This window comes from Phocoena sinus, chromosome 13, assembly GCF_008692025.1.
Source record: "Phocoena sinus isolate mPhoSin1 chromosome 13, mPhoSin1.pri, whole genome shotgun sequence".
Classification (NCBI taxonomy): domain Eukaryota; kingdom Metazoa; phylum Chordata; class Mammalia; order Artiodactyla; family Phocoenidae; genus Phocoena; species Phocoena sinus.
In genome coordinates this window covers 35,991,113-36,015,674 of record NC_045775.1, presented here as the reverse complement: position 1 = coordinate 36,015,674, position 24,562 = coordinate 35,991,113, and the positions used below count along the sequence as shown (strand labels likewise).

Sequence of the window (24,562 nt, the reverse complement as noted above, 5' to 3'; positions counted from 1 at the left end):
GTTGAAAGATTTCTCTGTTATTTGTGAACTCACTACTCTCTCTTGGTTCTCCCCCTACCTCTCTGGCTATTCTTTCTCAGTTTCTTGTGCTGGATTTTCATCTTCGCATCCTCTAAATACTGAAGTGTCATAAATCTCAGTCCTTCGACCTCAACTTTTGTCTATCCGTATTTTCCTCCTAGGTGCTTTCGTCCATTTCTCATCCATTTCTATGGCTTCAAATAATAGATACAGACAATAAACTCCCAAGTGTATCTTTAGCTCTGAACTCCAGACTTGTATATCATACAGCCAACCCCCTACTCAAACTTGACATTTCGATGTCTAACAGGCACTTCAAGTTTAATATTCCAGATTACTTTTGATTTCACCTTTTAAATCTGCTTTTCCCTCAGTCTTTCTCTTCTTAATCAGTGCCATCTCTATCTTTCTAATTGCTCAGGTCAAAAATTTTGGAGTCATTTTTGACTTACATCCCATAGCCAATCCATCAGTAAATCCTCTTGGTTCTATTTAAATAGAGTGAGGATCTGACCCTTTTTCATTCTCTCACCTGCCACCCCCCTTGTCCAAGCCACTACCATCTATACTCTGGATTATTGCAAAAGCCTCCTCACTGGTCTCCCTACTTTTATTTATCCTATTCCCTTAAAATCACCTTTTCAAACAGCAGCCAGTGTAATCCTTTAAAAATGCAAATGGATTCATATCACAACATACTAAACTTTCCAGTGGTTTCCCATCTCATTCTGAATAAAAATCAAAGCCCTTACTACAACACTCTGCATGATGAGGCCCAACGCCCACGGTCTCCACCACCCCATTTGCTCTTTCTTCTCATCCACACAGTCCTCATTGTTCTCCGAGGGGGTTAAGCATACCATCCTCAATTCTTTTCCCCTTATTTATTTTACATCACAGTTCTGATCTGTCTTCCCAAACTAAACTTTGGAGCCAATCGAATCAAAATCCAGACTTGGTCTCTTTTGTTCTCTGCTGTATCCGCATCTCAAATAGTGCCTGGCACTATTTGAGAACACTATTTATGTGTTCAATAAATCAGTGTTGAATAAGTGAATAAATAAATTATATCCTAGTGCCTAGTAGAATAACCCAGAGTAAATCATTTAACCTTTTTTTGGATCTCATTTTTCTCATCTCTCAAAGGAGAAATGAGCTGGATAACCTCCAAACACATTTATTCAGTAATTATTGAACGCAACCTACCGTGTGCTTGGCACTGGGTAGGTGCTTCCGCTACAGGAAAAGGTCGCACGGTTCCTGCTTTCACGGAGCTCCTTGTCGGGCTTCCGGAAAAAACTTCTTTCACCTGGGAATGCTTAGAATACAGCTAGGTGAAGAGGGCGCTGGAGAGTTGTCTGTACTTGAAGCCTGTTCTCGGCTTCCCACATAACTCCGATTGCCCCAACAGACACTGAACCGGCAAAACTTTGCTGAGAAAGCTGCTCTGAATTGTTTGAAAATACATACATAACTTGACTATCAATTAGTGTTTTTACAAACTGAGATGGCATATTACAGTACTGTTTTAAAAGTTATGTTTATGAATCGAAACCTTTGGGTAACTTGGGAACTTGGAACCCAAATTTACATATATAATATGCAAAAAATCTTTTAAGTTGATTTACATGCACAGGGTACCCTTCCAGGTCGTAAGGCTGGGGCCCTCCTATTTTATCCCCAGACTTGGCTCAGGACTTTTTTTTTTTCAGGACTCTTAAGCATACTGTTATCTTGCTGGTGCATTTACTGAAGGAATGGGTGGGGTGGGAGTTGGGGAATATAATGCGTTCACCGCCAGCTTTAAAACTATACGACCTTCATTATAATCCATCCATTTCATAAAGCAAGGCACTGCTCATGGACTTAAAAGTTGTACCTCCGTATACCTTTACACTGTCCCCTGGCCCCAAGCACACAAATCACATCACATTTAACCTTGGAGGCCCCTAGCACAGTGCAAAGGTCCTTAACGTTCTTCCTATCCCACACTTCTGACTATAGTACGTTCCTCTTAGTAGGCGCGGCATCTTCGGCTTGGAGCGGGAACCGCGTAACGTTGGCTACAACTCTCGCACTCTGCAGAGAAAAGTCTCACACTCCGGGTTCTTCACAGTCGGCTCTTCTCGAGAGTTCCCGGGTGTTCTCGCTAGTTGGCCCCCCGCAAGCCCTTGCGCGAACCTGGGAGGAATCGACCTCTTCCGACTCTACCAACTGAAAATTGAAGGGGTGGAGAGACTGAACATGCTGACGTGAAGGAAAGAGAACGGAAAGGAACGCTCCGTGGAATGATATACCAAGCTACCTTGTAATGCACATATTTCGTGGGGATCATATGTCCTGGGAGAAACAGGTTTTTCAATCTTCCAAGTTATAACAACACGTGCCTCCCCCTACATCTGGCGCGCCCGGCCTTTGGTCTCTCCCGCGCCGGAAGACCCCGCGGTCACGTGCTCCCCCATCCTTGCCCAGCGTGCAGCCTACGGTGGGGACGGCGGAGCCATGGCGGCCCTGCTGAGACCGGCCCGCTGGTTCCTCCGCGCCGGGGCGGCCGCGCACCTCCCGCTCTCCCTGCGCCTTCTAGCGGGCGGCCCGAGCCGGCCGCACGCCGCCTTCTGTCCGCACGCCGCTCGCGCCGGGCGCGTCGCCGGGTGAGTGTCCGGCCGCTTTCTCAGCCCGCCTGCAGCGCGGCAGTTCCTCGGGGTCGTGGACGTGGGCGAGGGCCGGGTCCCACTTGTGCTCTTTCCACACCCTCCTCGCTGCTCCAGGGCCAGGCGTCCCCGGGCCTCGTATCACGCTCCTCACCGGGGGGTTTAGGGTGACAGGGTTGGTCGCCTTCAGAAGGTTACGGCCGCGGGCGTGGCTTGCTTCCGTCATGGATCCTGCCATCGCCGCCTCGGACTCGGTCATCCTGCCCTCGGGCTACGGACGTCTTAAGAAGCTGAGAGGGGCTTTGAAGGCTGCTGCTGGGGGTCAGGTGTTACTTTTCTATGATTGACCGGCTCGGGTGTTGTCCCACGTGCAAGCGTTATTGGTGCTTAGTAACCAACTACGATTTAGGTTTCGAGAGCTTTCTTTTTGGAGGGAGGATAGGTTGGGAATTGTGGGTGAGCTAGGGGTAGTTTAGAGGTGGAAGTTTAATTATCATCAGTGTGGGCTTTTGCCTCCGTTTTCTTCAGTGGAGTTTACCTCAGTATTTACGAAGATGTGCAGCGGGTTGGGAGTCGGGACAGTAGACTCTGTAAATGTCAGTGAATGGATCAGTGGACACATTCTAGGCACTCTGTGGGAACTGGGGGTGCAAAGGCAGATTAAGTTCTCAGTGGGTGTCAAATGTGTGAATAAATGCTCTCATGGATTGAAGTTTATCAGGGGGTAAGTTTGGTATAGACTTTGCCAAGGAGAGGATAAGGAAGCTTGATGAAGGTGTTAATTTGAGTAGTATTTTTTTTTTTTACATCTTTATTGGAGTATAATTGCTCTACAATGGTGTGTCAGTTTCTGCTTTGTAACAAAGTGAATTAGCCATACACACACACATGTTCCCATATCTCTTCCCTCTTGCGTCTCCCTCCCTCCCACCCTCCCTATCCCACCCCTCTAGGTGGTCACAAAGCACCAAGCTGATCTCCCTATGCTATGCGGCTGCTTCCCACTAGCTATCTATTTTACGTTTGAGTAGTATTCTGATCACCTGAGAAGGGTAGATGGGCACTGAGGTTTTAGAGTTGAAGAAAAACTGATTTTGAAAGACGAGTGTTTATAAATAGAGGTACTTTGGGAGACAGCATAAGGACTAAGAGCTGAGGATCTGGAATAGGCCAGGGCTGGACTGCGGGCTTCTCTATTTGCATTATGCCACTCGACAAGTTACGTAACGTTGACAGGCCTCAGTTTCTTTAGTTATAAGGTGGGAGTAGTAATAGTGTTGGTGACATTGCATGAGGTTATCTATATAAATCTCTTAACATAGGGCCTGGTTCCTCGTAAATGCTGTATTAGTTACTAGAATAGTAACAGTAATAGCTGTGATTGCGTGGATTTTTTGTGGTCCTTGGAAATGTACATTATGTGTAGAATTACATGGAGGAAATGTTTTATGACTTCTTAGCAACTTAGTTATACATCTTTGGAATGTAGTCTGCTTATGACTTGGAGCCTACCTGAATTTTCTCATTAGGCCTGAACAGTTAACCTTTAGAAGTTGTGCCTCTGCTTTCACAGATCTACACTTCTTGGCTTTCAGAGAGGTTCTTTTGAGAAAGTTGTGCCAATTATTTATATTTTTCTAGTCCTTAACATCCCTGTGAGGCCAGGGGAGGGTCGATGTTACATTTCATCTTCGCTGTTGCGTTTGAGGAAAACAGTAAGGGGAACACAGTCTAGTAGAGAGGGTGTTGGTCTGCTCATCAGACCTGGGTTCCATTTACTTGCTGCATAACCTTACCTAACCTTTTTGATCCTCAGTTCATTGTCTGTGAAGTAGAGGTAACAAGGCCTTTCCCTCTTCTTTTAAAGCTCATTTCTTGTCATTCAGGACTCACCTTAAATGCTATCTCTTCAGGGAGGCCTAACCTCAACACTCAGTGCAAACCCTATTTTAGTTGTATCACGGCATGTCTCACTTGTTTGATATTATTTACCTGCCCGCTGCTTGTTTCCTTAGAACTTAGTCTTGTTCACCATTGTGTGCTCAGCTCATAACAGGCAGTAAAGAAGTGTTTGTTTTCTTGTTCTCCTGGACTCTGAACATTTTCTATACAGTTTCCTACCCACAGCCTGTAAGCATGCTCACATCTTTCCCACCTGAAAAACAAAACCTTTCCTGAAACTGGACTTAACTCCACATGCTCCCCAGTCTCTTCTTCCTGTCTGTACTCCTGTCTCCTTCATTTCTTCACTTCGAATTCGCTCTTTGACCCACTGCAGTCACACCACTGGGAATAGCCATCATTGTTTTATTTATTAACTTTTTATTATGTATTTTTAAATTTTAGAACTTATGTGCCTTCAGGAACAATTGCAAAATATTTGGGGGGAAAGCAATAAACTAAAAATCACTCTTAATTGTATCACCCACAGAGAGCCATTGAGATGTGTGTGTGTGTGTGTGTATATATATATATATATATATATACAGAGAGAGAGAGGGTGCTTTTAAAATTAGGCATGTGTGAGATGTAAGTTTATTTCATTTAATTTTTTTAAGGGACTTCTTTAATAACCAGATCCACTCTTGGTTTTTTTAATATAAATTTTTTTTAATTTTTGGCTGCGTTGGGTCATTGTTGTTGTGCGCAGGCTTTCTCTGGTTGCGGCGAGTGGGGGCTACTCTTCGTCACAGTGTGCGGGCTTCTCATTGCAGTGGCTTCTCGTTGCGGAGCACAGGCTCTAGGTGCGCGGGCTTCAGTAGTTGTGGCACGCGGACTCAGTAGCTGTGGCTCGTGAGCTCTAGAGGGCAGGCTCAATAGTTGTGGCACACGGGCTTAGTTGCTCCGCGGCATGTGGGATCTTCCCGGACCAGGGCTCCAACCTGTGCCCCCTGCATTGGCAGGCAGATTCTTAATCACTGCGCCACCAGGGAAGCCCCCAGATCCACTCTTAAGGCCTTGACCTCTGGCATTACTGTCTCCCATTTCCCCCTTAATGAAACCCTTTTATTGGCATTGAAGATGACACCACTCTTTCTTGATTTTATTCTCTTTAGAATTTTTCTCATTTTGTTGCATCCTTTTTCCTCTGTTCATCTCTTAAATGCTGATATCTTTCGGGGGTGGCGGTGGTTGTCCTTAGTCCTTTTGTTTTCTCATTTTTTTTCATTCCCTTTGGGCGACCTCTTCCATTTTTAGGGCATCAGCTGATACCTGCCTATCTGATGATGGCAATATTTTCCCTCCTGGAGGTGCCTGCCTGCTACTAGGCACCTCCACTGGTTGACCTATAGGTACTTCAAACCCATACATCTCAAACTGGATTCATCACTTTGCTGTACACCAGAAACTAACACAACATTGTAAGTCAACTATACTTCAATTTTTTTTTTTTTTTTTTTTTTGTGGTATGCGGGCCTCTCACTGTTGTGGCCTCTCCCGTTGCGGAGCACAGGCTCCGGATGCGCGGGCTCAGTGGCCATGGCTCATGGGCCCAGCCACTCCGCCGCATGTGGGATCTTCCCGGACCGGGGCACGAACCCGTGTCCCCTGCATCGGCAGGCGGACTTTCAACCACTGCGCCACCAGGGAAGCCCTATACTTCAATTTTAAAAATTTAAAAAAAAAAAAGAAAATATCAAACTGGATTCATCTTTCCTCCCAAATCTGTTCCTTGTGCGTCCCCTGTTTTAGTGAATGTTGCTATTTCTGTCAGCTTTATAGAGATTTTTCATTCATATTTCTTTGACACTTCCCTGTTCCCATCCTCCCTCCTATGTATTGGTTGCACAAATGATTAAGTTCTGTTAGATCTACTTCATCTGGAATGATTTCCCTCTTCTTCCAACCCCCACTTTATTCTGTAGTTTCCCTGGTAATTTGATCTTGTCATTTTCCTACTTAAGAATTAGATACTGTGGTAGCTTCCATTTGTTCCAGGATAAGGTGCTTCATGATCTGGAGATGCCTCTGGAGCCTCACTTCTTGTGAGTTCATTCCCATGGTGTCCTCTGTGCTAGCCATCTCAAACTCTACTTCAGAGTCCTCCACAGCACGGCTTCTGAAACTGTAATGAGCATAAGAATTCCCTGGGGATCCTCTGAAAATGTGGATTCTGACTTTGTAGGTATAGGTAGGGGACTGAGATTCCGCATTTTTAACAAGCCCTCAGATAATAAAGGTGCTGCTGGTCTGTGAACCAGCAAGGCTTTGATGGAGCACGTTGCACATCTCTTTACCTTTGACTGTGATGTTCATTTATGGGTTGTGTCTCCTCTTCTCTGTTTAATCTCTGTTGCTGGCTTCTCCCTTTGACCACTCCCTTCTTGTGCTTTCTCTCAGATCCGGAATCACTAAAGCACCCATTAACACTATTGCATGTGTACCCACCAGCACTCCAGACCTGGTTGAAGGTTCCTTGAGGGCAGGGACTTTGTCTTACTCTTTTTGCTTCCCCTGGTGTCTGACTTTGTGGCACATAGTAGATGTCAAATATTTGTTGAGTAAATCAATGAAAATCTTAGACATTGAGGAAGGAATATTTGTGGGATGCAATGGAGTTTGAAGGGGTACTTAACCCATTCATGTAGTACAGTGGATCTCCACAAATTCACCCTGATCTTGATTTCCAGGAATGTCTGAGAAGGACAGATGAGTATTATTGAGTGAAATTATTAGAATTTATTAATACTTAGGTGCTTCAGAGGAAAGGTAAACTTTGAGCTAAATCAGTTTGGAAGCGGATCTAGATTGATGATTATCTTAAAGGTGAAGAGCACATATTGCCCTATGACAGAATGATGTGACTTCTAAAATTGAAAGGAGAGAAAACTTTTCCTTGTTTACCTTTCATTAAAAAAACGTTCTCAGCACATCTTAAAAGTCTGTCTGGGTCCTTTGGAGTTGCGATTCAGCCTCTGCTCCCTGTGGGTTTAAGTTTATCAATTACAGAGGACTATGATAGGCACGTGTACAACATGTTATGTATGTGCTATCCATAGAGAGGAATATAACACTGTGGCATTTCAGAGAGAAGAAGGAAAGAAACATTTGTTTTGTGGTAGGGGATTGCTCAAGTTTAAGAGGCCATGTGGTAATGAGTAGTTAGAATGCTCCAGGGGAAGAAAGAGGAGGAAGAAACTTGGAGGCCATACTTTTATCCTGTGTGTCTACGTGGGGTGGGATGTAGTGGAAGTTGATACTGCAAAAGCCAATCAATTTCTTTTTTTAAAAAAATAATTTATTTTTGGCTGCGTTGGGTCTTTGTTGCTGCACGCGGGCTTTCTCTAGTTGTGGCGAGCAGTGGCTACTCTTGGTTGCAGGTGCACGGGCTTCTCATTGCGGTGGCTTCTCATTGCGGTGGCTTCTCTTGTTGTGGAGCACAGGCTGTAGGCACGCGGGCTTCAGGAGTTGTGGCACACAGGCTTAGTTGCTCTACGGCATGTGGGATCCTCCTGGACCAGGGCTCGACCCCGTGTCCCCTGCATTGGTAGGCGGATTCTTAACCACTACACCACCAGGGAAGTCCCCAATCAATTTCTTAAAACTACCAGCGTTGATTAGAAAGTTGTTCAGAAGCCGTTGGAGGCTTTTGAGAAGTACAGGTCTTGACAAAGTTTACAAAGACCCTAGGAGAAATAGGGACTGGGGATAGATAGACCAGTGAGGAACAACATTGATACATACTGCAGATTAGGCTTAATAGGGCCACAACTAGGTGGTGCAGAACTGAAGAAAAGATACTTCCTTTTCTGAAGGAAAGAGAACAGGAGCTTGGTGAGAATGTTAGAATTAGGAAGAATTGATTTGGAGGTTAGGATAAATAATAGTACCTTTGAGGTAGATCTTTACCATTGTCAGACTGTGTTTGTATGAATTTATCACACACGTTTCATCTTCTGTGGGTTGATATTACAAGTTAGGAAACTGAGGTTTAGAAGGGTGAAGTAATTTATCCACGATCTCCAGTTGGGATTCAACTGCAGATGCTGTGATTCTCAGTTCCCAAGTGCTTTGAATATGTTGTGTTTTAGGTGCTAAAGGGATTACTTATGGACATAAAAACATTTTTTAAAAAAGGCAATACATAATACAGTATAAATTGAGGAATTAGAGACTATCACAAGTAAGTAAGCATATGATAAGGTCTCAGAATGTAAACTCTGGAGGGCATCTCTAGAATAATCTAGTCTATCCCACTCTTGCTTTATATTGATAGATTCTACAGAGTATCTTGCTCCACATTACATCTAAGGTCCCAGCCTGGGTAACTGACTCTTGTTACTTCCTGTCATAGCTGAGACAAAGGAGACATCCCTTTGGACTGGAGGAGCCTGAGATGGAGGGGACATCTGGATAGGTGGAAAGGAATGGCATTGGTGTTTCAGGTCAGAAGACTGTTACCAACTGTAGAAGGGTTGCAAGTGACTTTTTTACTCTGAAGTTCTGTGACTTACCATAGAGCATAAAGCAGTGTTTGGGGGACAGCTTAGCTGGGCAAGAGTTTTTGGAGAGCTGAGGTCTTGGAAAATTCAGGGAGAATTTTTCAGGGAGAAAGTTCATTGTGACAGCTTTACAAGAGATTTTTTTAAAAGATCAAACAGCATATATTTATTGAGCACCTTCTATAATAAGAACTATTTATTGAGCACTATTTTGTTAGGAATCTTATTTTTTTATGTGATCTTTACAAGGTAGGTACGTTTTCTCACTTGAGGGAACTAATGCTTAAACCAAATACCTTTCCCAGAGTCACATACCTGTTAAACAGCATAGCTTGGATTTCAGTAGGCCTTTTAAAATAAGTCTTGTACTTTCTGCTAATACATTTTAAAAAGAAGAAATAATTTAGTTAATATTTATTATGCTTAATTTGCTGGGTCCTTTATGTATACTTTTCTCAGTGTTGCCCAGACCTTGGGCATTTGTGTACTGCCTTCACATATTTTGCCAAATCTAGTACTACCTAAACTATTATTTATGTTTAGCATTTTTCTTTTCATTGGGTTTAGGTTTAAACTGACATTTTATAACTTAATTTTGTTTTAAGCAAGAATTCTAGGAAGATAAAGAGCTAGATGCAATAGTTATTTTAAACTATTTATTGAAGTAAATAAAACTACAGAAATAGAAAGTCTTTGTCTACATGCTATCTAAAACCATTTTCCTGGCAGAAGTGCAATATTTTGGGAAACACTGCATTATCTCAGTCTTTGTGATATTCCTGTGAGGTGAGTACTATTATCTCTGAGATTTTACAGGCTTAGAGAGAGTTGTGGTAACTTGGCCAAAGTTAACATATCTTAGAAATGGCAGAGCCTGAAATCAGTACAGTCTGTTTGTTTGTTTTTTTTCCCTTGCAATGAGAATGTCTTGAATGACCTAAATTTTGCATAATGGCTAACTGTTTATCCTTTTTTTTTCCATATAATTAGAGACTTTTGGCTTATAATTAGTGATAGTTCCCAGGAAACATGGCAACAGATATAAAAAGAGTATGTTAGACATTTCTTATTGGAATCTAGGTTTCTATTGAGTCTGGTGTTAGCAAATTTGGAATACTAGACTTCTCAGTACAAGCTCTTCTGTTCTTAAGCTTCTTTCTTTTCTCCTTATAATATAGACTTTACAGTTAGGGGCCATGTTGGAAATTCTTAATTTTTTTTAACATAAAATATTCCTGTTAAATTTGACTCTAAAGAATTTTAAGGACCAAAATTAGGAGTAATTGCCAAAATTTCCCCTCCTTATCCCAATAACCATTTTACATTTTTACATTCAAGCCCACACTCTGAAAGCTGGTGTGTTTCCACTATGCCATGGAGCCTTCTGTTTTTGTCTCTAAGATTGTGCTTATCAAGTGTTACGAAAATGATACATAATACGTTAAGATGTATACAGAGGATTAATTAAGACTCTGTAGGGCTCTTTTACATGAATTTTTCTCTATTACATGGAAGTGAGAATTAACAAATTGTACTGGCAAGACTTGTTGCCTGGAATTTGCAGTTAAATCAGGTGGGAGCCTTGGTGATTGTCATCTCCGCGCCCACCCTCTAAGCTTCAGTCTCTCATTTGGACTGCTGCAACAGCTACCTAAATGGTATCTCTATTAAATTCTTGCTGCTTTCTAATTTTTGGTCCACCCTGCAGCTAGACTGATCTTTTCTAAACAGAAATAGATCATACCACAACCCCTGCTTACAAAACCTTCAGTAGGGTTATATAACAGTTTTGTACTTGGAATGAAATCTGTATCTAGAATAAAATCCAGACTCCTTACCTTCACAATCCTCCATGATCTAGCCCAGCCTTCCTCTCCAATGTCATACCATCTGTTGCTCACACACTTGGTGTACTGACTGTTCCACTTGGCCTAGAATACTCATCCTCTGATATCTGTATGGCTGCTGCTTTTAATCCTTAGTTAAAAATTTTGAGTGTCATCATCTTTGTACATTTAATCCAAAGTAGAACCCTACTGTTGTTTGATTGGAGTCCTAGAACTTAACACAACTCGGGTTTTGTTTTTTAAGTTTAACTAATTGATTATCAGGTTTACTTACTAGATAAGTAGAAAGGCTGATCCTAGCACAGTGCTTTATACATAGAAGGTGCTTAATAAATCTTCTTTGAATCAATAAATGAAAGAATTTAGGTGTTGTGATAAAAGTAAAAAAAAACAGTTATAGGATCCTAAAGACGCAGTGGCATGAGACGGTTTTGGGGGAGATTGATCTGGCAGTTGTATGAAGAAAAGCTGAAGCCTGAGAAACTAATATGAGTTTTGTTGGAAAAATCCATGTGTTCTGGATTGAACAAGGAACTCGGAAATAAAGAGGTATCTGAGGGCTCAACAGATGTGCTGTGAAGGATGAGAGGGATTGAGCAATTATCCTAAGATTTTGAGCTTGAGGGAACAATGTTAAAGATGGTGTAGTCAGTAGCAGTGAAGAAATTTGAAAGGAATACCAACCACTTTTAGGAGGAGTCATTGTTTTTTGAATTTTTAACATGTTAAAACTTAATTGGAATCAGTGCATACATAAAATGTATAAAATAATTATATACTGCAACCAAGTTGGGTTTATTCCAGGTGTGCAAGCCTGGTTCAAGGTTTGAATAGTCAGTTGATGTAATCAACCATATCAACAGACTAAATAAAGAAAACTCAAGTAGAATAGTTAAAATAAGGGATTGGTGAGAACATAAGAGAAATTTGGATACCTATTGCCTACAGAATAGTTCAGCAAAATATGCTGCTGTGAGAGCAGCATTGTGAAAATCAGTCTTGTATTTTATAAGCATGTCATAAAATCCAAATCCTGTCGTTATCAGCCATTGTAGACTTTCCCTTATCTCGTCTCACATTCCCTGCCTAGGTTTAATTTTTACCACTTTCCAGTGTAAACTGCCTGTTGCAGCCAGATAAGTTTCCTTGATGCCCTTCCGCCATGTTGAGCTCATTTCAGAATGAAATTACCCATGTACAGGTACAGGTCCTGTCATTTAACTAGCTTTTACTGTGACTTTGGGCAAGCTATTTCACTTTTCTTATCTGTAAAGTCAAGATTATAGTCCTAATTTTCTATTACCTTGCATGTCTTAAATGCATAATAAACATTAGCTACTGACTATACCTGTTCTATTGCTGTATCTTTAAACTCTGATAGCTCTAAAGTGATGCCAAATTGGCTCATAATAGCAGTGAAAAAGGAAGAAGAGAATAGGGAAGGGAGAGTTTTAAAAATGTATGTGATTAGTTTGGTGTATATTCAGAGTTTAAAAGGAATGAATAACAGTTCAATAAAAAGTTGACTTGAAAGAAATAAACACTGAGACTATCCAAAACATACAAAGAACTCTTAAAACTCAATGAGAAAACTTAATGACCTAGTTGAGAAATTAGCAGATCTGAACAGTTCACCAAAGAAATACTGAAGGCAAGTAAGCATATGAAAAGATGCTCATATCATATGTCATTAGGGAATTGCAAACAGTTAGATACCACTACATGCATGTTAGAATGGCTAAAACACCTATGGCATCTGTGGTGAGATGTGGAGCAATAGGAACTCTCATTTATTGCTAGTGGGAATGCAAAATGGTACAGTCATTTTGGAAGATAGTGTGACGGTTTCTTACAAAGATAAATAAACATAAGCTTACCATATGATCCAGCAGTCACACTCCTAGATATTTACCCAAATGAGTTGAAGATTTCTGTCAACACAAAAACCTGCACATACATGTTTACAGTAGCTTTATTCATAATTGCCCAAAATTGGAAGCAACTAGTATGTCCTTCAGTAGGTGAACTGATAAGCAAATTGTGGTACATCCATACAGTGGAATGTTATTCAGCACTAAAAAGAAATGAACTATCAAGCCATGAAAAGACACAGGGGAACCTTAAATGTGTATTGCTAGGTGAAAGAAGCCAATCTGAAAAAGATTACATCCTGTATGATTCAACTATATGACATTCTGGAAAAGGCGAAACAAGACAAGTAAAAAGTGGTTGCTAGGGGTTCAGGAGGAGGGGGAAGGGATGAGTAGGTGGAACACAGGGCATTTTGAGGGCAGTGAAATACTCTGTGGTTCTGTAATGCATGTCATGTATTTGTCAAAGCCCATAGATATGTACACACAGAGCGTGAACATTTTTGCATACTATAGACCTTAGCTAATAAAAATGTATCAATATTGGTCATCATTTGTAACAAATGTACCACACTAATACAGAATGTTAATAGAGGAAATTAGGTGGAGGGGGAAGAGGGTCTAATACATGGGAACTCCGTACTTTCTGGACAGTTTTTCTGTAAACTTAAAAATGCCTTGAAAAAGTAAGGCATTGATTTTTAAAAGTGACAGGCTTAATAGGGGAGCCTATTAATTAGGGAACCCATGGAAGCCTGTTTATAATAATCTAATAATAATCTAGGCCTTGTACCTTTTTGAAATATGGACGCTCAACTATAAAATCATTATTTTTTTCACTCAAGAGTCAAAAAACACTAGCACCCATTATAAAAAACAACAAAACCTGAGAAAAATAACTTTTTAAATGCCAGATTTTGCCAGAGAAAATTCATGGGTAACCTGGAAGTTGGTTGCTAGTGCTGGAGTCTCAGGAGGGAACCTGAGAAATTTAACTCAAAAATGTAAAGGAGCCATTTATGACACTTGGGTGAAATGATAAAATAATTTTCCCTTATGTGTTTACATCATTGGTCATCAGGTTTTGGAGGCAGTGCATTCCAGCTTGTTCAGGCCTGATGGTTAGGTTCCTGCCTTGCATGGACCCACCTTAACCCCTGCACTTGTTCTTTCCTTTCCTTTCTATCACAACATACCTATCGTTCTAGGCTGTGAACACACCCTTTTTCCTTCAGGGTGTGTTCAAGTGAATTTAAAAATAAATTCTGTGTCAAATAAGAAATGTAGAAAGTGCTGCCATGTGAGGAAGCACTGGAGAATCCTTTTTTTTTTTTTTTTTTGTGGTACGTGGGCCTCTCACTGTTGTGGCCTCTCCCATTTCGGAGCACTGGCTCCGGACGCGCAGGCTCAGCGGCCACGGCTCACGGGCCCAGCCGATCCGCGGCATGTGGGATCTTCCCGGACCGGGGCACGAACCCGTGTCCCCTGCATCGACAGGTGGACTCTCAACCACTGCGCCACCAGGGAAGCCCTGGAGAATCCTTTTGAAGAGTGAAGAATCCTTTGATTTAAATATGTAACTCTTCCCCTCCCCAGTTTATTTTATAGTAGATTCATATTTTGACTTAACTAATTAAAGCCAAACACACGTGAAGGAGACTTAGCAGCATTAAAGATTTATTTTGTGAGAAAAATTAGCTTTAGAATGTTCAGTATGCAGTGCTGGTTTATTAATGTCTGTTTTCTGCCTGGATTTTATTTGTGTTTGTTTGATCTTACATTTTATTTTATTTTTTAATATTTATTTATTTATTTTGGTTGCACAGGGTCTTGGTTGTGGCATGTGGACTCTTAGTTGCGGCATGCATGCGGGATCTAGTTCCCTGACCAGGGATCGAACTCGGGCCCCCTGCATTGGGAGCGCAGAGTTTTACCCACTGGACTACCAGGGAGGTCCCTGATCTTACATTTTGAAACTGCATTTTAAACAGAGGTTTTATTTTTATGCCCCTTCACAGTTTATCAGATTTGGGTTGTGTAAAAAACATTGACAAATACACTTCACTACAATTTTGAAATCTCTTATGTTATTTAGCTTTCATTGTTGAACAATATTATTGCACACTCTCCTGAACCTGACACATTGTTCTAGGTGATTTAAAATAATATTTTGTGTTTGCCTGACTAACAAGGGCATAGGTTAGTAACAGCCAGACAAACAGCCAGAGAAAACTTTTTTGAAAATAAGGGATAAGTATATGTAGGCATGTATCTTCTGTGGTTTATAGGTAAAAATCTAGCATTTAATTAATTCAGTTCATTTAACTAACTTTAATCAATTAGCCATCTACAAGTGCTGATCATTAGGCTTCTTAACTAAACAAGATAAGACATTGTCTTGTTTAGTTACTATTTTGACTTTTTCCATTGTTTTCCAGTCTACTGATTTACATAGGTGGAATCATTTATGGCCAGAGTGGTTGTGATTTGTCCCAGGTCACAGTGGTAGAATTTCTAGTCGAATATCAGTTACTGCCTCTGTGTTTTACATAACCTTGTTGTGAAACTACTGGTGTAGCTTTCTTTAATGTAACATCAGGTACTTAATCATTCAGTTTTGTGACTGGTTTTCCAGGTTAATAACATAGGATAGGAAGTCAACAATTTTATTTTTAAACTCACTAGTATGTAAATATTGATTTTGGTAATTTTGGTAAAAAATGTGCACATGCTAGAAAAATGTGATTGTCATCCTAAACGCATTCTCAAATTAGTAAGTAGAGTGTTTTTACATTATAGTTAGTTACTATATACTTAGTATTATTTAGTTATACTTACTGGCTACTTCTGAAAAGTCTAAGATATTTGGGGTAAAGATGTAAATCTCTGAGAATTAGATAATTTTGTGTGAGATTTGAATGCACAGAAAGAGTTTAAATTCAATTCAAAGATTTATGACAGGGTTTCCTTCACACATAAGGATTATTTCTAAGTTTGATGTTTGTAAATCAGGTAGAGCCTATTTCTACAGCGTAGAATACCTCTGATTTCACGTTTTGGAGCATTTGGTCTGCATGCTAGACCTGTTTTATTAAAATGTTGAATGGTTTAAAGGTTGTTTGCTTTTTGTAAACACACATATACTAGTCTGACCTTAATTTTTTTTCCTTTTGACTTTCCCCAAATTAATGATGTTTAACAGCAGAAATCTAGTTTTATATTTGTTGGTTGCAGTTGTTAAAATGATTAGAAAAGTATACAGTTAGCATTTTGACATATGAATTGAGAGTTGAAACATCAGTATAAAATGTTTCAGATTTATTTAGAAAGATGGGAAATTCTTTCATTGTTAATGATCCTTTAAAATGTATAATTTTAACTTGGAAATTGGTCTTCTTAATAATTCATAAGCAACACCTGGAAAGCATTTGAAGAATGCTTTAGAATTCTTCAGAATTTTAGATATATTTTAGATCTCTTGTCTCATTTGTAGAGGTGAGAAGAGCTTTGTAGCATAATCTTCATTTTCCTTCACTGACTTGGTTTTGGTTAAGGGAGATTTAAAAACACTTAAAACATACTGTATTATTGTCTTAGTTTGAGTTGATTCCATGTGAAAAGTTATCCAGACATTGTCAAACAGTTATTCAAGAGGTTAATTTGCATGCAATTTATGTGCATGTGACTTCATTTAAAGCAAAGGTCTAAACTTTCTTCCCTACCAATTTATACTTCTCTGTGCATTTTTGTATTGTGCTATGAATTTAGGTATTTAGTAACTAATAAGAAAGCTTTGTATAAATTTTACTCACAAAGATGACCTATGTGGTTAGTAGTTGACATAGTTTATTTCTAATTGTCTTTCATTTTGTAGAGAGCTACTGAGCCAAGCCAGGCTGTATGCCATTGCTGCTGAAAAAAAGAATTATCTTCAAGAGGAGGCCACTTCTTCTCATAGAAGGAATACCAGTCAGTTTGATTGGGCTCTAACGAGGCTAGATAATTCTGTTCGAAGAACTGGCCGCATCCCTAAGACTCTTCTACAAAAAGTCTTTGATAACACCTGCCACTCAGGTATTTCAAGATTTTCTGTTCAAAAAGTTGAACTTAAGTACTGGTTTGGTGGTAAGCTCATTATAGAGCACATTATTTGATACTTCAAATTTTGTTATTTCTATTCATGATTTTATGTTATGATTGTGATCTGTTTTTCCAACTCATCAGAGCAAAGTTTTGAGTAAAACATTTTGTTTTGCATGTTTATTTCAAAATCAGCAAATAAAAATGGTCTTTTCCCACAGTTTATGAAGGAATCACTTTGAGTGGTAAATTTTCTTGGAAGATATTAGTTTTTCTTATCTTCTATTGTATAGTGTCTGCTTTCCCTAAGATAATCACATATGACAAATTCCCAGAAAGACTGATAATCACTGTTTCCCTTTCATTTTCACTTAGCTATTAAAATTTATTTGAGTCACTTATGCAACTTTGATAATCTGATAGAAACTTGCCCTCAACACCCCCCCCAAAAAAAAACCCTAATCACACAAAAGCCCACGTGCAAGCCACACACATAATTTTGTATATAGTTTGAGAGCATTCACCAGCTTCCCAAAGCCCATCCATGATTTCAGTCACATTAAGCTGTAGAATCTAATGATGAAGGATACTAAAGAAGTATCAGTAATAATTTGCATTTAAAGACAGTTTTTATCATTTTCTCTCTTTGATTTATTGAGTTGTATGGCTATCACTGCAGTCAATTTTAGAACATTTTTATCACCCCCAAAAGAAACCTCCATACTCCTAAACATCAGTCCCTAGACCTCCATCCCTTCCAGCCCTAGGCAACCACTAGTGTACTTCCTTGTAGATTTGCTTATCCTGGATACTTTGTATAAATGGAATCATGAAATAAGTGGTTTGTTTTTGTTTTAAAGTCAGTTTTCAGAGACATGTGGATAAAGGGAGAAGGAAGTTAATATTTTGTAGAGGATTATAAATCTAAGTTGGATATTCTTGGGTTTTAATTGTACTGCTTTGTACTATTTTCATAAGATACTGAGAAGTTTAGCCTTTCTATTGCAGTGAACACTAGGTTCTTCGTAGTCTTGCAGATTGTATAGATTTATAATCTTAGCTTCCCTAAGAAAACAGATCAGTTTTAAAAACTTGTAGTAACATTGTAAGTGATACTTGTTGATTGGGATAGGATTTTTCTGATGTATGAGTACTCTTTTAATATTATCTTTAGTGAGGCAGGAGATTTTAAAATATTTACAGATTTCAACTTAAGTTTTGATATTTATCTGCATGGTATTGATACTATGTTAAATATTATACGTTAACCTGTTTTCATAGGTAGCCGAGGTGGTAATCAAGCCTTGCTTCTGCTGCGCAGCTGTGGTTCTCTCTTGCCTGAACTAAAGCTCTCAGAGAGAACAGAATTTGCTCATAGGATATGGGACAAACTTCAGAAATTGGGTATGATTGTATGAATATATGATGTGTATAAAGGGTGTAGATACTTTTTCTTTTAGTAAAAAAGAATTTCTTTTCATAAATGCTGTAGTTCAGTTTTATGGAAGGGTTTTACTTGATTCATATTTTTTTGTGATATGACTTATTTGGTGAGTTATAGTGACATCTAGGGGCATTAAGAATAAAATAATTTTTCATAACAAGTATTACTTTTAGGGTAAGTTAAAAAGAACGAAGTAGAAAGACATTTAGTCTGTCAAAGTTATAAGTGCACATACTATTTGACCAAGCATTTCTATTTGTTAGAATTTATTAACATATCAAGCATTTCAGTGTTTTAATATGTTTATACTTAAAAAAATTCCTTTTGACATACAGTTGATTTACAATATTATATTAACTTGAGGTGTACAACATAGTCTGTTAGAGTTTAGATAGATATACTCACACGTGCAAAAGGATATTCTTCATTGTAGCTTGTTTGCAAAAGTAAAAATTGGAACCAACTCTAATGTCCCTCACTAGAGGTTTGGTTAAATAAGTTATGGAGTGTCTGTAAAATGGAATACGGTGCAACCATTAAAAGAATGGAGTTCTTCATATACTAATGTGGGGTTTTCTCCAAAATATAATTAAAAATTAAGATGCAGAACAGAGTGTATAATTTGATACCATTCTGAAGAAAAATGTTTATATGTGTATGTGCATATGATATTAAAATATTTCTGGAAGGATGATAAACACTAGATACAATTTTTACTCTATACTTTTAAAAAAAATTATAGTTGATTATCCTATACTCTTTTATACTTTTTCATTTTGGGGCTATGAATAGTACCTATTCAAAAAATAAAATAGTTTAAAAGATCATTTGATAAAATTCAGTGTTCATTCCTGATTTAAGAAAATCTTAACAAAGCAAACTAGAAATATCTATATGTCAGTAAGTCACATAATTTAAAAACACTTGTTGAACTGGGAGAAATATTTGTGAGAATGGTTATATTCTAAAATAGAAAAGAGCCCTTACATAGTAGTCATAACATTAATACCTCAATAGAAAGATAGACACGCATTACTTTCTATTATAATTGTTCACAAACATGTCTTCTCTCTATACTGTATATCCTTTGTGAGAGTAGAATTCATAACATCTTTGTTTTTCTCTTTGCCAATAGAATAATGCTTTGAACTTATTACACTTGTTAACTAGTTGTTGAATTAATATTGTTAGAAACCTGGTAGATTGCTACCGTGACTCTTGTTCACAGACTTTTTTTAAGCTGTAAGAGATTTTTTAGCTTAGGTAATATGTCCAAAGTTACAGAATGAGCTGTGACAGATCCGAGACTGGAACTGCGTTTTCCAGACTAAAGGGGATTCTTTAGTCCCCTTTAGTCTGGAAATGATAGGCTCTCATTTCAATGTTGCCATATGCTAAATTTTTTTTTTTTTTTTTTGTGATACGCGGGCCTCTCACTGTTGTGGCCTCTCCTGTTGCGGAGCACAGGCTCCGGACGCGCAGGCTCAGCGGCCATGGTTCACGGGCCTGGCCACTCTGTGGCATGTGGGATTTTCCCGGACCAGGGCACGAACCCGTGTCCCCCGCATCGGCAGGCGGACTCTCAACCACTGTGCCACCAGGGAAACCCTAAATTTTTTAAAATAGAATTACTTCTGGTGTACTTCTTGGCCACATCATGATAATATATGTCTCCTTAAGTTTTTTTATTCAGGTTATTTATCTTTTCTGGAGTGTTCTTTTGTTTCTTACTCTTTAAGTCAATCCATTTTTCAAGCTATAATTTAAATCCCTGCTTTCTAGAGTTTTACCTCCAGTCCCAATTAGTGTCTCATCAGTTTCCTGCATTAGAATTGTGAATTTGTCTTTTTTTTTTTTCTTTGGCTGCATTGGGTCTTCTTTGCTGCATGCGGGCTTTCTCTAGTTGCAGTGAGTGGCAGCTACTCTGTGTTGTGGTGTGTGGACTTCTCATTGTGGGTTTTCTTGTTGCGGAGCACGGGCTCTAGGCATGTGGGTTTCAGTAGTTGTGGCACGCAGTCTCAGCAGTTGTGGCACACGAGCTTAGTTGCTCCACGGCATGTGGGATCTTCCTGGACCAGGGATCGAACCTGTGTCCCCTGTACTGGCAAGTGGACTCTTAACCACTGCGCCACCAGGGAAGTCCCTGAATTTGTCTTTTTAATAGATATTCTTCTCTTGGAGGCTGATGATCTTATCTTATTCATATTTAGATCTTTGTCATGAACCTTCCAGTGTTTTGCACATGTTGGGTACTAAAGTAGTAATAGTTGAAATTGTAGAAAATGTTCAAGCAAATTTAACTTGACTTCAAAAAAATACAAATTCTACTTCATTACATAGTAAATCTATTAGTATTAACATGGTTCAAATGCAAAAGGTTCAATAAAGTTTATAGTGAAAGGCTTTGACCTATGTTCCCCAGACACCCAGTTCTACTCTTGGGGCCAGTCAGTCAAATCTAACTTAAAAAAAATTCTCTAAGAAAATAATCACATTTTGGAAAAAGATAGATGTAAATTTTTTAGAAAACTATTTCTTACAAAGGCTGTTAATCTATTTGGGATTGCAAAAAACCTTGATCACTAGAACTCTGGTTTAGAGACAAAGGTAGGGAGGGATAAAAACTACTCTGAACAAAAAAGTGCAAACATGTTTTTAAGTATTGGTATTAAGGACAGATCCACATTTAATATATTTATATAATCTTAATGAAGGGAACTATATAATGACATCTTAAAGTTTTCAGATGACACCGTATTTTTCTTGAACAGTAAAATGTCAAGCTAATTAACATAACTACACATAAAAAGCCCTGTGAGATGACAGAAAAGTGGCAGGTAACTTTTACTGTGGGCAAGCACAAGGTAATACATGGAAGAGAGAATAATTATCCAAAATACACCAATGGATGAGCACTAATCTAGCAAGAAACCTGGCTTTTATCTAAAATAGTAATATTTTAGGATATTCTTTCAGGTTTGAACAAAATTAAGTATAAGATAAATGTAAGTGGATGACAATTTACAAAATTATTACATAACGAGATTGAACAAGAACATAATATTAAAACATTAAAAGTAATGGACAGCAGAGCCAGAGTCATGAGATAGTATTAGAGGTATAAGGGTATATGGTAAGGTACATAAGGAAATGCTATTATATAGCTTTTGATTATTAAAGTAAGATATTTTAGGATTATGTCCCTAAACTTTGAGTTTTTAATTTAAATTTTAAAGATTTTAATTCACTCTATGAAAGATGCACTATGTATTTTTAAAAAATGATTCTTCAAGAAATGACCCATGAAATTAACTAGACATAATAGTAAATATGGGGATAAAATTTTTACTGAAGTTCACAGAAACGTTTTTGTCATCTGTAGAATAATGTCAATGTGGCAGAAATAAAGAAATGAAACCCAGTTGAGTTATGTTAACATTGATCTTGACTAAAATCTGTATGAAAATCCAGAGTAGATGTTACTTATCTGGATTTTCAGCAGTTTCCTCAGCTTTTCCAGCACACTAGAGTAAATACCTTTATAAAATTATAGAATATAACTTCCTCAGCCTTAGAGCTGTAGCCGACCATTGTTAGAGTTCAGCTTGAGTTGATGGTTTTTTGAAAGTTCTCAGACACTACATGGTAACCCTGTTGCATAATTATATTACAGATGTGGACTTGCATATGGTTTCCTATAAGGCCCTGTATAAAGTATTACAATGGTTAAGAGATTGGGCTCTCAAGGCAGACTACCTACATTCAAATTTATGGTCACATACTAGCCTTGTGGCCTTGGGTAAATGGAAGAGTCAGTTTTCCTAATCTGTAAGATGGGGATGATAACAGTACCTTCCTGAAAGCTGTTGTGAAGAGTAATTCAACCTCTGTATGCAGAACACTTAGTACAGTGCCTGAAACATAGTAAATACACTACATGTCTAAGGTTAAAAACAAGTTTTCATTTAATAGAACAGGACTCTACTGCTTTGAAGGTCAAACTGACACCACAGGCCTGTGTAGCCACAGGCAGTTGAATAAAGATATAAAATTTAATTCCTGACAATTTAGTAAAACATGTTAGCACTGTATTGATATGGTAACCCTGATGTCATGTTGTGCGTTGGTATAGTAAGGCTGAGTGGTAACCTTAATTGATATGGCCTTAGGCAAGATAAACATAGAAAGAGGGCTTCCCTGGTGGCGCAGTGGTTGAGAGTCCGCCTGCCGATGCGGGGGACACGGGTTCGTGCCCTGGTCCGGGGGGATCCCACATGCCACGGAGTGGCTGGGCCCATGAGCCATGGCCGCTGAGCCTGCGTGTCCGGAGCCTGTGCTCCGCAACGGGAGAGGCCACAGCAGTGAGAGGCCCGCGTACTGCAAAACAAAAACAAAAACAAAAAACATAGAAAACAAAGGGCATTGGAATACAGGTAATTAACAATAGCAGACTAGAAATGGTGTTCAGCAACTAGAAATGGAGTGGAAATGGAGCCTTCAAACACTGAGTAGCCTGGTTAGTAAATAAGCAAAATTGTTAGCACAGTCCTACCTGTATATAACAACTGCAGTCACAATTCATCCATCTCAGGGTATCTGTAATGTGGCAAGGACTGCTTTATAAGGAAAAATCTTTCAGCCACTTTAAATGTAGGGGTCTTACTATTATAAAACTCTTAGAGGAAAACATAGGCAGAACACTCTATGACATAAATCACAGCAAGATCCTTTTTGACCCACCTCCTAGAGAAATGGAAATAAAAACAAAAATAAACAAATGGGACCTAATGAAACTTAAAAGCTTTTTGCACAGCAAAGGAAACCATAAACAAGATGAAAAGACAACCCTCAGAATGGGAGAAAATATTTGCAAATGAAGCAACTGACAAAGGATTAATCTCCAAAATTTATAAGCAGCTCATGCAGCTCAATATCAAAAAAATAACCCAATCCAAAAATGGGCAGAAGACCTAACTAGACATTTCTCCAAAGAAGATATACAAATTGCCAACAGACTCCTGAAAAGATGCTCAACATCACTAATCATTAGAGAAATGCAAATCAAAACTACATTGAGGTATCACCCCACATCAGAATGGCCATCATCAAAAAATCTACAAACAATAAATGCTGGAGAGGGTGTGGAGAAAAGGGAACCCTCTTGCACTGTTGGTGGGAATGTAAACTGATACAGCCACTATGGAGAACAGTATGGAGGTTCCTTAAACAACTAAAAATAGAACTACCATATGACCCAGCAATCCCACTACTAAGCATATACCCTGAGAAAACCATAATTCAAAAAGAGTCATGTACCACAGTGTTGATTGCAGCTCTATTTACAATAGCCAGGACATGGAAGCAACCTAAGTGTCCATCGACAGATGAATGGATAAAGATGTGGCACATATGTACAATGGAATATTACTCAGCCATAAAAAGAAATGAAATTGAGTTATTTGTAGTGAGGTGGATGGACCTAGAGACTGTCATACACAGTGAAGTAAGTCAGAAAGAGAAAAAGAAATACCGTATGCTAACACATATATATGGAATCTAAAAAAATAAAAAATGGTTCTGAAGAACCTAGGGGCAGGATGGTAATAAAGACACAGATGTAGAGAATGGACTTGACACGGGGAGGGGGAAGGGTAAGCTGGGAAGAAGTGAGACAGTGGCATGGACATGTATATACTACCAAATGTAAAATAGATAGTGGGAAACAGCCGCATAGCACAGTGAGATGAGGTTGGTGCTTTGTGACCACCTAGAGGGGTGGGATAGGGAGGGTGGGAGGGAGACTCAAGAGGGAGGAGATATGGGGATATATGTATATGTATAGCTGATTCACTTTGTTATAAAGCAGAAACTAACACAGCATTGTAAAGCAATTATACTCCAATAAATATGTTAAAAAAATACAGGGGTCTTGTCAGCATTTTCTAACAGGAAGGGAGTACTATGCTTCATAAGTAAGAGAACTTTTAATCCTTGAATAGGCAGTTACTTGTAACTGTCCATTAATTCAGTAATTACTCTCTTGTATACTTAGTTTCCTCTGTTCTGGCAGAATTTCTATATAGGTGGGTCTAAATATGGGGTATAATGCTGAAGTGATCATTTTACCCTCCTTGTTTGTTACATTTAAGTGCACATATTTCAGTTGTGTTAAAGGGTATGACTTTAAGTGATCTTCTAAAAATTT

At 38.9% G+C, this 24,562-nt stretch overlaps 1 protein-coding gene across 3 annotated transcripts in view; it reads left to right on the top strand.

Moving 5' to 3' along the window:
- Positions 1–2,483: 2,483 nt before the first annotated feature.
- LRPPRC (leucine rich pentatricopeptide repeat containing) overlaps positions 2,484–24,562 on the top strand; it is a 106,691-nt gene continuing 84,612 nt past the window's right edge. For 2 of the 3 annotated variants that reach the window (XR_004352827.1, XM_032652711.1), the window contains exons 1-3: positions 2,485–2,672; positions 16,708–16,907; positions 18,195–18,317. Coding sequence is in view for 1 of the 3 variants with exons in the window: in XM_032652711.1 (XP_032508602.1) it covers positions 2,524–2,672; positions 16,708–16,907; positions 18,195–18,317 (472 nt within the window). In the remaining 2 variants the exon portion in view is untranslated. Of the gene's footprint in view, positions 2,673–16,707; positions 16,908–18,194; positions 18,318–24,562 lie in introns of all 3 variants that reach the window. The other variant, XM_032652712.1, reaches the window with a different exon arrangement.